This window comes from Pieris brassicae, chromosome 11, assembly GCF_905147105.1.
Source record: "Pieris brassicae chromosome 11, ilPieBrab1.1, whole genome shotgun sequence".
In the NCBI taxonomy this organism is placed as follows: domain Eukaryota; kingdom Metazoa; phylum Arthropoda; class Insecta; order Lepidoptera; family Pieridae; genus Pieris; species Pieris brassicae.
The window spans coordinates 11044773-11058743 of record NC_059675.1 but is presented as its reverse complement, the minus strand read 5'-3'; the positions used below and the strand labels follow the sequence as shown (position 1 = coordinate 11058743).

Here is a 13971-nt window from a genome sequence, read left to right as displayed (position 1 = left end):
ATGTTTTATATTCTTAAAATATATACTAATTGTGGTATTTTTAGAATACATTCGATAATAATTATCTTATTATCACAACTGATAACCTATGGTTATAATTATATTTTTCTGTACATCACTGTATTATAAAGCAAAAGTAAAAAAATTATTAAGACTTAAATAGTAATAATGTCAGAGATACACTGAGCACAAGTAACACGTTCCGCGGCTGAGATCAGAGTTTGTCAATTGTTACCTGCATTTATTAAATACTAGCCTATGGTCGGAGCTTTGCACACGTGTATTTGTAAGACTTTTGACTTCAATGATATTCGTTACGTTTCACTTAATTTACTTAATCATAACAAATTATTACCTTTCCTAAAAGTATCACTATCTATTGGTAAAAATTGTACAAACACAAGTTCGACGGTGTTATGTCCAAGTTGCTTACAGACAATCAGACCTGTTGGAGGACTAAGTATTGTAATAGGGCTTAAGTTAGTGTGAATAATATAATTATACTGATTTCGTGTAATAATCGAACATTTTCATTCAAGTGTTTAAACTCGACCAAATATGATTGTTACTTTTACTTAATCACGCTCAATGTATCCACAGCTGAATTAACAAATACATTAATTTCGGTATGTCATAATACTTTAGAAATTCACAACCGTTTTAATAAAAAAAGGAAAATTACGTAGAAGAATTTAAATGCTAGAATATTTACATTAACATTTACAAACGAGTTAAATTTTTAGTTAATCCTAACTATTTGGTTAGTTTAAGTAGAAATTCAGTTTCGGTTTATACTTAATCAACAAAATGTTTCCATTCGCCTATAACTTTTGTTTCGTATGAGTAGAAGTTTAGCCTGAGTAAAGGAATGTACAGTAGAATATAAGTTTATACGAATAAAAGTAATATTTATTTCAAACTGGATATTATTACCTGAACATGGTGGTGCATACAATTGTTGTACTATTTATTGATTATAAATAGTTATTTATTTATTACTAGATGACCTGGTAGACTTCGTGTCACCTAAATATATTTGTGGTAATTTAATGGATAATTTTTTAAATAAACGAATGTGATCGGACCTCATTTCCAGATGAGCCAGCACAAATTCTGAAGGCTAATCTATAAGTGACAATTGCAATTGACAAGTGATAAAAGACATCAAATATTTCCCCGCTAGGAACAGTTATTATTGGAAAATTCAATAATCGTTTTTTATATGTTACTTTACTTTACTTATTATCTATAAATAATTTTTCAAATTTTGTCAAGATCATAATTAGCCATATCGGTCCAGCCATTCTCGAGTTAGCGAGACAAACGAACAGCAATTCATATTTTTTACAACTAATATATATATAAAATAAATCAATGGTGCTACAACCTTTAAGGTGCGGGCCTCAGATTTCTGTATCTGTTTCATGATCGTTTGTGAATTGAATATGCAAGTAGGTGATCAGCCTTCTGTGCCTGACACACACCGTCGACTTTTTGGGTCTAAGGCAAGCCGATTTCCACACGATGTTTTCCTTCACCGTTCGAGCTAATGTTAAATGAGCACATAGAAAGAAAATCCATTGGTGCATAGCCGGGGATCAAACTTACGACCTCAGGGATGAGAGTCGCACGCTAGATGCACCACCACATGTATATTGATAACCCTCATAACTAAATAATATAACGGAATTTTGACTAAAATGTTGAATTTAATGACAACTATGTAGTCTAGCTATTTTGGATATAGGATTCGTTGAATCTGCGTACATGTCTTTACTCTGGCGTGGTAATCTTTTCTTCATAAACCTTCAAGCATTTTTACAAAAACATTTAACATCCATCATATAATCAAAAATCGGTACGTTTTAAAACCGTACTCCAAATTTACATCTACAGTTGGGTGGTCTGTCAGAGAGGTGTGTCGCGAGGGAGATGTCTAGGTAATGCGGTTGGAGCGGCCATGGGTCTTGGTAGTGTGCGTAGATGCTGTAATGGTATACATCTTTCAACCGGAACAATACTTGTTAAACCTGTACTAGATCCACGTGGCAATGTACACGATCCACTGCCGAACGCTGCTGGTGGAGGAATGCCCTGTTGTGTCTGTAATAATGGATCACACAACATGCGGTCATTTTTTGTTCCCTTAAAATCATTGACTGCAATTCAAGCTTGAGACGTTACATTAAAAAAAATATAGATACTAATAATTAGTAGACTCATTATCGAGTCTCGCTCACTCAGCTAGGGCTCAGCTCATGTAATCTAAATCAAATCAACAGTGTCGTATTGAGTCTTTACTTGCGAGTTAACACCTAACGGTTAGTTAATCTAAAAGGACCAGTTCAGCATATCGAAGTTAAATCTTTCACTACCCTTAAACGAAGCTGCTTACTTAAATCGATATTTAAATTTTGCAAAGGCACAACTGGTATTGGGATATCTATTTTATCTTACCCCATTATCAATCATGGTCTGATGGGGTGGTGGAGCAGTTCTAAGCGCATAATAAGCGGGTATACTTCCGCGTACTCCGGCCACACTACCCCTTGGCATCCTAGATCCCAGTGGTGGCGATATCGTTGACACCTGCTGCGTTCTGTAGTAATCTACCTGCTTGAAAGAGATATTTTAGTTTAAACAACCTTGTTCGTTGCTATACTATAACTGTCTATCTGTTTACAGTATAGGGGGGCAAACGAGCCTACGGGACGCCCAAAAACAGTCAGTCAGTCAACGCAGTTCATGAACCCAATTTTAGTGGGTGTATTGCCAGCCTTTGATGGAGGAGTATACTTTTAACTTAAACATTTGGAAGTCGTTTTTTCCAGGAAAGATCCCCACCGCTAGTCAATTCCACAGTTCGCTAGTTCGCAAAATAAAGTCTAGTCTTTTAAAGGTGATGCTGATAAACTTTTGAATTAATATGGCTCATATATAAATTTTTACATATTTCTAATAAAAGTGTTCAAAAGATAAATAGAAAAAATAGATATATATTTCTAGAGTAAAATCCAGTTTATTTTAATCTAGTTTATTTTGTTTGATAGTGTTAGTCAATACCAAGGAATTAGATGTGTTGATACTTAAATTCAGAGTTTTACGATCAATAAAATAAAATACGAAATCAAACTGTTTCTATCAAAATGTCTGTTATTTTTTAATATCAGTTTTCTGATACAAGAAAAAAAACTTAAATTATGATGCTTTTTATTTAATATAAAATATGTAATGCTCACTTGCAAATGATCCATTTCCGATGGTATTATATCTGGGTTTCTATCATCGCTCTCACTGTCATCTTTTTCTCCCAACTTGTCAGGAGAACTAGGTGGAGATGGAGCTCGTGGATCAGGACTGGCCTTTCTTTTAAAGCATTTCTGCCTCACCACAATTAGAAATAGAACAAGGATCACCATAATAACACCACCAACACCAACTGCTGCAGACATTGCACCGGTCATGTGAAATGCTGTTCGCGGCATGTCTGGAAAAAACGCACTTTATACTAAGTTTTACTTTTTATTATAAACTAGTTTTACTTAAAACTAACTAAATATTGCTAATAAAGATTGACGAGTAGGGAGGATTCCATTCTGTATATGTTTGATTGACGTGGTACAACGTGACGATTATAACAAAAATTTAATGAAGTCATTATGAAACAACTAATATAGACCTTTGGTTGGGCGTAGGGTATTAAAAAAAGCTATATAATGAGAGAAAACATATCCCACCTAAGCTTTTATCATGTACATGATGCTTTTCAGGTGGCCTAAGAGTATTTGCTCGTATGTGATAGGGCTCGCCTCGCCCCTTGCTGTTGTACGAAATGACTGCCACTCCATATGTTCGTCCTGGTACTAAGCCGATGGCTGTGAATCGTGGCACTGCGCTTGACACGTTGGCTACCAGCTCCTGTGAAATAATACAATACATGTAACGTCTATACTGTGGCACTGTCTTTTTCAGTTAAATTCAATATCTTTTAAGAGTATGCCAGAGTAAGAGTAGGTTTTTTTAATACTCTACTCCCCTGCCATTGTGTCCAGGGATTATTTCCATCTCTCCAATTTTTACACTCTATAAATTTTACTTTTAGAATATACAATGTATTATTACAATAAAGCAATTCCCGAGTGGTGTGTTACGTGTCTCGTGAGATATACATCGGTACATCTGCAACATCGGTAAATTTGTTTTTGTTTACAATATTCATGGGCGAGCCGGGATGCAATTCCTTACGAGATACGCGTTACGGTGCCAACTTATTTCCCCCGTTATTTTATTTTTATTTTTATTAATGGCGGTTTCGAGTTCATTGGGAAAGGGGGATCATAGTCAAAGTTTAGTCCCTCTTTATTCACTGTGTTTGCTGTTCTTCTTATCAATTTGTGGTCTTCAGTTTTATCCTCACTAGTATCTTCCAGGAAGAAAGTTCTCGCCAATCTTTCCACTGACTCCCTTTCGCTAATGTATCTACTGTCCCCGCAAAGTGGTATATCCTGGACTCCGGTCTCCGTCCCTCTTATCACTCTATATATACCTTCCCACGTTGTCTCTCTTGCCAGTGGGGGCCCGTCTCAACTCTGATACGCTCTTGTTGCAGGACACATCTCACCACCTTACTGCAGAAATCTTCCAGTTGCGATCTGATATTTCTTAATACTTCGGGTAAATGCGCGGTTGTTACCTTTATATCGATTTGTTGCATTCTATAATGCAATCACTGTATCACTGTCTGACTTGTTTGTGAGTCGCACATGACGGATCTGACTTCAAGCAAAATTTGTGCAGGTATTCAGCACTGCACTATTTGTGGGCTAGATCTTTTTTGTCTAATAATTGTGTAGCCGTCTATAACATTACTTATAAAGAATTTTGTTGTTTTTGCGGTATGAGCTTCTTTGTACCGTTTGTCCCACTCCGATATCGTTGTCAGTCTAAACTCTTTCCGGATGTGAGAAAGTGGTATCTTTATGTATTCCACTTTCGTCCCGAATGTTTCCGCTGCCTCCTTGGCTAAGACGTTCGCTCTCTTATATATATATATATATATATATATATAAATATACCAATGTGGGCCTAAATCCAATGTAATTCTTTGTTGATACCTTTTTCTCGGCATGTTCTGAGCTTATGATGTATTTCAACTACCTGAGGATTTAGAGAGCGTTCGCCCCTAACGGCTTCCGGGGACTTGCGTAAGTCACTATAAATCGCGGCATGCTTTATGTTTTTGACGATATCATCGACTGTACTGCGGATGGCTATGAATTCAGCTTGGTATACAGTACTTTTTTCCTGTCTTGTGTTTGTATTGCCTGTTTTATGTCCTCTTCTGTATTTGTTTTCGACCTCTTTTACTTCCATTTTCACTCTTTAAGTTTTGCTTGAGTCTCTCCTTTTCTTCTAGATATCTACATCCAATTGTGTAGGTTCTGGCTTTCTTTTCCACATTTTGTCCACCCTCTCCCACAGGTCGATGCTCTTCTTGTCACTGGCCACTACGGATGTCTGCGAACTAAACATATCTTGTTTGCTTGTTGCCTCCACGGCAGTCTCGGGGTGTGGTTTTGTCGGTGTGTGCAACGCAATTTTTTTTCAATCTTGCTACAGTTTCGCTGATCCTATATTAATTATAATAACAATAATTTTTAACTCCGTCCAATAAGACCAGCTTATAAAAGTCAAATAAATTATAATCACAGTCGTAAGTTAGTGTATATATGTCGGGAAGTGCTCGTCGAAGCTGCAGCGCTTTAAACCGGCCTTGTCTCTGCCGATTCCCGTCGTCCTGGAGGCTTGGTACGTGGTTGGTACAGTTTCCTCTTTCTTCTTAGCTCTGTGAAACTACATTCGCTTTCGTTTACAGCTTAGCAGTCTTACTTGTAGCCTCCGGTAAAATCCATTTTACAATAAAATGAAATGTTCACGTAAAAACACTTTTGTTTCTAGTTTTTCGAAATTGCATCACAATAAATGCCTTTAACGTAACAGAACAAATGTCACGTTGATCACGTACGCACTTTTCTTCGCATCGAGTCCAAATACTGATTTCACGCGTTTTATATTGAAATTATTTCTTTGATATCACTTGCACTAGAATAGTTCACACACAGTTCTTTTGATAAATACGACATTGAGATAGAAACAAAAATTAAAACATACATTTTTCGGTTTAATTCCACTTCCGAGGAAGAAGATATCTTTTCCTGTCATATTTTACTACTAATGTCTGTTATTTAATTTTTATTCCGTATCCTTAAAATTACTATTTTTAATTGATTGTTGGATGTTGACGTTGCGCCTACCCGCAATCGAATCATATAAGAGTAGGTTATACCTGAGTCACTAATTCTTTGACTTCTAGAAAAAATGACTGTTGTATTCCTCCACTAAAGCCTTCCGAGCACCGTACTCCAAATGAAGTAAGAGATGCATTTACCACTGAACAATTATGGACTTGATCTGGACGGCCTGTAAGAAAATACTGAGTGTATGTATTTTAATATACTATAATAGATAGATTTTACATATTAATGTAGACACATACTTATTTACTTGTAATGTTTATATGTATGTTTTACAAGAGGCTTATCGGGTTGTAACTATACTCGTAGTTATATATCACCCAGTTATATAGATCCACGATTTAAAGTCCACAATTATTTTATTTCTGGTAATTAAGTTACTATGATCGATCGATATACGAATAATTTATAAAATACTAGAAAAATCTACGCGATGAGAAACATTATTTCTGTCGTTCTGAGTTAAATCTCTTGGTAATAGGGTTAGCGTAGGTTACAATGAGCTAATTATCTGACGTATACAAACAATTGAAAATACCAGCGGCAATGATGTGATACACGCACGGCACCCTCTGTTTGCCAATTCTATTGTGGGCCCAGCACAATAGGGTTCCATAATCCATTTCAGTATGTGGGGTATACGTGACTGTAGAAACAGTTCCCGTTCTCGATATATAAGAGTCGCTCACTTCGTTGCTATTTGCTGTGTTGTTGAATGTCCATCGAAACTGTAACAATTATTAAAAATATATCTCGCATCGTTATATTCCTAAAAATAACATAAGAAAGTCCAGGCGCAGGCCACATTTTCCGGTTTTCGAAACTTATCTAATGTGATTTAAGTTTTCAAGTGGAAGGAATGTATTAATTTTCCAGATAATCTATTTTGATTTTTTAAGATTGGATGGTCATATTTTTTATTGTGTACGAATATATAAAGACTTAATGGTCCTTATAAATGTATTAAAAACATTCTTATTTAAATTTTATTCAATGCCAGTACACAATTATAATACTTGGCAATAATAAACAAGTATATTTTGTCTACGTGTCAATGAATTTCTTTAGAAACTCTTACTTACCAACTTAAGATATTTGTATTGTTGCCTTGATAATATATACGTACATACAATTCAGATTGACATTTAGCATTTTAGTACTATTTATTGTACGTTTGTATTTCCTAAAACATTGATATCCCCAAAACGAATTTATAAGAAAACTGGTTTCTAATAAATGATAGTCGCAACGTCTTACATTTGCCGAACACTAAACAGACGTTTCAGAGTAATTGGCAACTTACAGTAACTTCTGGCGGGTTGGAGTCTACGTGACATGTGATATGCGCCCTCTCTTGTTTTGCCACCCCGTGTACTCTCTGTTGGGAACTTCGGCAGGTTGGAGCATCTGTATTAGGAATATATAGTTAATATGCCGCTATCAGTACTAGAATAAATACTGTGCGCTTTCAATATTGTAACCGGGTTCTACACGCAAATTTAATTAAAGTTAACGTGAAACTGACATCTGTAAACTTGGTGTGATAGTCTCTTTGAATGTGACTGATGTAAACCATGCGAAACGTCTTTGAATATATAATGTAATAAAATCTCGTTTATATCACTATACACAGAAGCGTTATTTACTTAACTTATGTTTATCTGGCATGATTACTTTGGTTAACCCATGCGTCTTCCGTTTTTCATTTAAACCCGTGGAATTAACTGATTACATACCTAAAGGACTTTTGGTACATATGGGATAGAAGATAAATAATTGAAAAGATTCGTTACGTTACATCTCTGAATTTGAAATGTACCTATAAAGGCGATGACGCTTGTAGTTAAATAATTGATAACAATTCCGATAATGTACTAATTATTTTATTTTAATAAAAACTTATTTTTTTTTATAAAATAGGGGGCAAACGGGCAGGATTCTCACCTGATGTTAAGTGATACCGCCGCCCATGGACACTCTCAATGCCAGAGGGCTCGCGAGTGCGTTGCCGACCTTTTAAGAATTTGTACGCTCTTTTCTTGAAGGACCCTAAGTCGAATTGGTTCGGAAATACTTCAGTGGGCAGCTGGTTCCACATAGCGGTGGTGCGCGGCAAAGATTGCCTTGAAAAACGCTCAGTCGTGGAACGGCGGACGTCGAGGTGATACGGGTGGAATTTTGTATTCTGCCTCGATGTCCGATGATGAAACTCAGCTGCAGGTATTAATCCGAACAACTCCTCTGAACACTCTCCATGGTAAATGCGGTAGAAGATGCAGAGTGACCCCACATCTCTACGCAACGCCAAAGGATCGAGCCGCTCGGAGAGGGATTGGTCATCGACGATTCGAACCGCTCTTCGTTGGATACGGTGAAGTGGAAGGAGCTGGTACTGGGGATGTGATGTGATAACTTGTGATTATAATCCTTCGAATATAAACGTCCCCTCATATAATACGTTTGCATTCTAATTCCACGCATATAAAGAAACTGTGTATATTCACTTACATAATACATCTAAAGACAGAGGTCTGCTTTCGCCATCTCCTTCGGCGTTGAAGCCGACACAGGTGTAGTTACCAGCTGTATTGCGACCAACTCCTTGCAGAACTAGCGACTGATTGCTTATGATGATACCCTGACCCACGTTGTGACTTAATGACTTGCCCTGTTAAGAAACAGAACATTGCAATTACTTGGATCAAATGACAATTGTTTAAACCCTTGGTCCGGACCAAGGGTCCTAGGACCTTATAGCTCTAGAGCTATAAGGCTTTTTAAGGAAAGTTTTTCATTTTATAATTATAGAGTGACGCAAAAAAAAGATTAAAACGGGAAACTGAATTGAATCACGGGGTTCGAAAAATAAATGCCGGAGTAAATAACTGTAAAAAATGTAATTTGCTCTTTATATGTCAAAATGGGGAGTAAGACAAATCGTAAATTATGTAAGGACCTAATATTATTGGGCCTCCGACAATATTGACATAATGAAAAAAAAAAAATAAGAAGTTGTTTAAAAAATTAATTAAGAAAGTTATTTGCCCAAAGTCAATATTTATAAAACTTCAAAGCAATAATTTACTTTTATTTCATTTAGTTCCGAACAAATTTAGGCCAATTTCGAACATGTTTGTTTAATTTATACGTAATTTCCATGTAAGCATTGTATCTACAAGTTATTAAAGTAATTCGGAAATTATTAAATATTTTACTTAACTGAAAGAAAACTTCACATATTTTAGGTTTTTAAGGTTAAAGTTTATTTGTTTGTTATCTCAGGAACTACTAGTCAAACGAATCAAACATTTATGAATGGAATAATCGATCAAGGAAGGCTTTCTAATATATAATATATACTATAAAACTGGGGTTCGCATAAGAAAAACTTACATTATGGCGCCATTCCACTTTGTATATATAAGGATGAGCCTTGATAATACAGTCGAAGTACACATCTGTTCCTTCGCGTATATTTCTTGGGTCCAAATTGGTTCCCAATCGAACAACTGTTTCTGGTACATCTGTGAACAAGTATATATTGACACTACAATTTACCTGGAATTTTCAACTACCGCTTCTACTATTCATAGAACAGGTTAATAAAGTACCAAGAGAATCTAAATATAAAACCAACTCCGAAGAGATAGCGCATTACGTTTGTTTGTATTCTAATGATAGTATTCAAATTAAACTTCATTTCGTCCTTCGTTGTACACTCTCACTCTAAACCGTAAGTAGATTAAGAATGTTAAATAAAGTTTATTTACTTCCAAGAAAATAAACTTTATTTCAATAACACTAAGTAAGAAATTGAACTTTAGATATGTTTAGGTTTATAAAGTGGTTTATAAGAGAGATTTTTCTGTAAATATAGGTTCTTTCGTCTTACATTGAATATCCAAAATCCAGTCGTCCTCTAGTGGTGCCACTGAAGGCATCTGAGGGTTGGTCGCTCGACATGCCAACTTTGCTCCAGCATCGGACTTGGTAAGTTGCAATGAAACGGTTGACGTCGTCGTGTTTCCATCTGTGGACAACTAAATACGGGAAAGTAATATAAGTTTAATCATTAAAATAAGAAACATTTTGTATACTTCTGTAACAGATTTTTTTTTATAATAGAGTTGATTTTTTTAAATAAGCCTCTGGAAATACGAATAGGTACACAGTTTTAAGAAGTTACTTACTTATATACGATTAATTATTTTACCTGATCCAAATGAAAGTCGTGCTTGCTAACTGAATATTAACCATTGGAATTTTCAACATTTACGAGTCAATGTGAAATTCCAGAATTCCTTCTTGATGATTGTTTCAAGATATTATCAAATGTGAAATTAATGCTAGAGATATTATTATACATTCTGGATTTCACATTTCACAAATCCCACAATTACTTCTTGATAGTTTTTATATTTTTCAGAAAACAACAAGATAAAAATTCTATTGAAGTTCAAATTAGCATTCATCAGATTAAAATAAATACTTATAAATAACTCCTTTGATCTTACATAATATGTATTGTATTATATCTCTAACATCATTTCACGTTTGATAATATCTTGTTAATATAATTACAAGAATTTAATTAAGAATCATTGAAACGCAATTAGTAACACAAGTCGACGTAAATAATTTGAAAACCCATCATTGGCAATAATAATTTAATTAATTTGTATCTTCTTTGCATTCCACTGTAAAAAGTTGCGTTTTGTTCCAAACGTAGGTTAGATTTTATATAATGTAATATTGAATAATATTCTCAGATTAGGCAGATACGGATTGAAACAAGCTTGCTTCCTGCTGTTATATTTTCCTTTGTTCTTTTAAACGCATTATACTACAATTAAAGTAGGGCTACTTATACTACTTATACTTGAAATATAGTATTAAAATGTAGTATTATTAAGGGGAAATTGAAAAAGATCTAATCTATAGATCTTTTACTTTTGTAGATACCTTCTACTAAAATGTTGTTTGATTCGTTTCTTCGTGTGATAACAGTTGGCTAATTACTAAACTTACCAAAATTGCATTAAGGCAAGATTGAAGTTATCCCTATTTCAAAGAATTTGTATTAAAAATTGCACCCCTAGAATTTATTATTTAAATCGCTTTGACCGTACTAAACTTGGATTAGAAAATAAACGGTATTAACAGCGTGGTAACGGTATGTTTAAATCATAGAATAATGTCTATTACAATAACTATAAAGTATATAACTAGTCTGGCCATAAATACTGTTACATAAATACTTTACTTTTTTTCAACTTTAAAATTATTTTTAATTTGGTCCGCGTATATTATTTTTAAAAAATGTTTCGATTTTGCACCAATTCACATATTTTTTCGTGTTCATTAGCAAATTACAATATGGAATGAGGTGTTAAAGAAAATAGGATTGCAGTGATCGTCTTGCACAAAGCTGTCGGTCATATTCTAGACACTTCAAAAGCTTGGTATCAGCCTAATGTTAGTACATCGTACTATCAACAACACCTCGTCAGTCGAAGACTACAAAGGGCGTTAATGCTGTTAAACCCAGAATTCATCTAAACACCATTAGGAAGCAAAAAATCTTATCGCGAGAAATGAAGATTCCCGCTAGGACTCTGTCGCGTATTATAAAACAAGACCTGAAGCTCAGTGCTTATCGTCAGTACACAAAAAATACCCCAAAATCAATCTTTACAATTATAGACAGTGAGTACTGACGGTATATAGACGGTAGAGTGAACACTTCAGCCAAAGTTTATCAAGATACAGCCTTGGATCATGTTGTGAAACCTCAGTAATACACTTTTTAAACATATACCGTAGACTTTCCAGCAGGATTCTGCACCTGGTCACAAGGCAAAGTTTTTGCCTGGCCCCAAGCCTGGCTTGAAACCAACGTGCCGGACTTGAAGCCGGACGTGAAGCTTGCCCCTTATCTAGCCCAGACCTCAACCCTTTAGATTTCAAATTATGGTCAGTTTTAGAGGACATAGCCTGCTCTAAACGAGACGGTGACAGTATCTCTTAAAAAATCTTTGGACCATGCCGTGGCGAAATTTTCCTTGGAAGCAGTGCGTAAATCCATAGATTCGTGGCCAAACATTTTAATAATATTACATTTCTTCATTTAAAAAAATGCAATTTCATTTGTAACAGAACTACTAGCTGGACTATGTATACTATATAATGTACATATTACTAATTAAAGTAAAAAAAAACTTAATATATATAGTTTAGTTAGTATATATCGACCTGATTCGATTACATTCCCAACGTCTTGTCTCGTCTTGCGTCTCATTACAGTATTAATTATGCTGGAAGCGTTTACCATAATTGTTATATATAGTAATTACTGACCCAGTTATTAAATTGTATCTTAAATATATGTAAATATTTCTATATAATTATAATATATCGTAAATAAGTTTAATTATAAATGTAAATCAAATTTCTCAAAGTATAATGAAAAACGGTTTAAATTCTTTTTCTTTTAAAAAGTTTTACTTTAAAGTAATATCTCTTAGGCTAATTTTAGTATAAGTTTATGGATCAGTAATCTTTATTATCATAAGGAACAACATCTCTAAAAGAACGGCACGTAGTAGTAATAAATGCAGATTGAATGGGACATTTTGCGCTTCGGGCTCGCTCCGAACGATCGTAAGGGACCTCTCAAACCTTCGAAGTTTATCTACATACTAGCTAGCAAAACAGTTTTTTACACTAATACCTTATTTATATCAAACGGTGGATTCCTTGATAATAGTCTAGTTCGTTGGCGTAGACAGTAGACGATAGTTCCCTGACTATAGTAATCTGTTTATACTTTTCCGTTGTTATTATAATTCTAGATAATTCCCCGACTATGTAGTCGTCGGAGGTATTTAATAGCTTACGCTCTACTATTATTATTAGTATTGCTAACCCGGATGATTAAACACTACTATCTATTTCTATTAACAACTTTTTTATGACTTTTACAGCAAATCCCAGAAAGATGCCTCTTAACCTAATGTTGAACATTATTTCCCTTAAACTCGTCACTGTTACCTCTATGCCCATAGCTTGTACAGTGTTATACCTGTCGTATCCATACATTGGACAGTCGGTCAGAACGTTACCCTTACATATACACAGATTTGAAAACATCCCACGTCATCAGCTTTTCCACTAATCTGTGACCGTTTTATGTCAAGTGACTGATGTATGAAAATAAATATATTTATTTATGATTTTTTTGATAAATTATCGATTATTTATACGTAATTTTACTCGCTAGCGCGTTCTAAATCTATGTTTAATAAAGATTACTCTCATTTATATTAGATTACACTTTAATTATCCAATACGATTTTTAGTTCCAGTCCTGTGTTCTTTGTAACGCAAAGAAACGAGTTTTTAAATTTTATTAATCTCGTTATAGATAGCGCTAATTTGATCTTATAAGACGACTCGCAAAAAGCTCCCCTTTTTTTGTACCAGAAGACGTGCTTATGCAAATTTTGATATTTTCTTTAGATTTATAACTTTCAGGTGAGTAAAAAGTAACATTTCTGTTTAAGTGTTTATTAATATAAATGGAAATAAAATTATGCAGTTAATGAATGTCATTAGCTTGTTGTATCTAAAATCGACAAAATCATTTGTTATGCTAAAT

The 13971-nt window shown here is 34.5% G+C and overlaps 1 protein-coding gene across 1 annotated transcript in view; it reads right to left on the bottom strand.

Annotated features, from left to right (window-relative positions):
* Positions 1-1758: 1758 nt before the first annotated feature.
* LOC123715973 (hemicentin-2-like) overlaps positions 1759-13971 on the bottom strand; it is a 118671-nt gene continuing 106458 nt past the window's right edge. The window contains exons 7-16 of the mRNA XM_045671380.1: positions 10207-10354; positions 9708-9838; positions 8823-8982; positions 7618-7721; positions 6853-7042; positions 6347-6480; positions 3738-3918; positions 3240-3487; positions 2458-2613; positions 1759-2103 (exon numbers count right to left, since the gene is read on the bottom strand). Coding sequence (XP_045527336.1) covers positions 1909-2103; positions 2458-2613; positions 3240-3487; positions 3738-3918; positions 6347-6480; positions 6853-7042; positions 7618-7721; positions 8823-8982; positions 9708-9838; positions 10207-10354 — 1647 coding nt within the window. The 3' untranslated portion in view covers positions 1759-1908. The remainder of the gene's footprint in view (positions 2104-2457; positions 2614-3239; positions 3488-3737; positions 3919-6346; positions 6481-6852; positions 7043-7617; positions 7722-8822; positions 8983-9707; positions 9839-10206; positions 10355-13971) is intronic.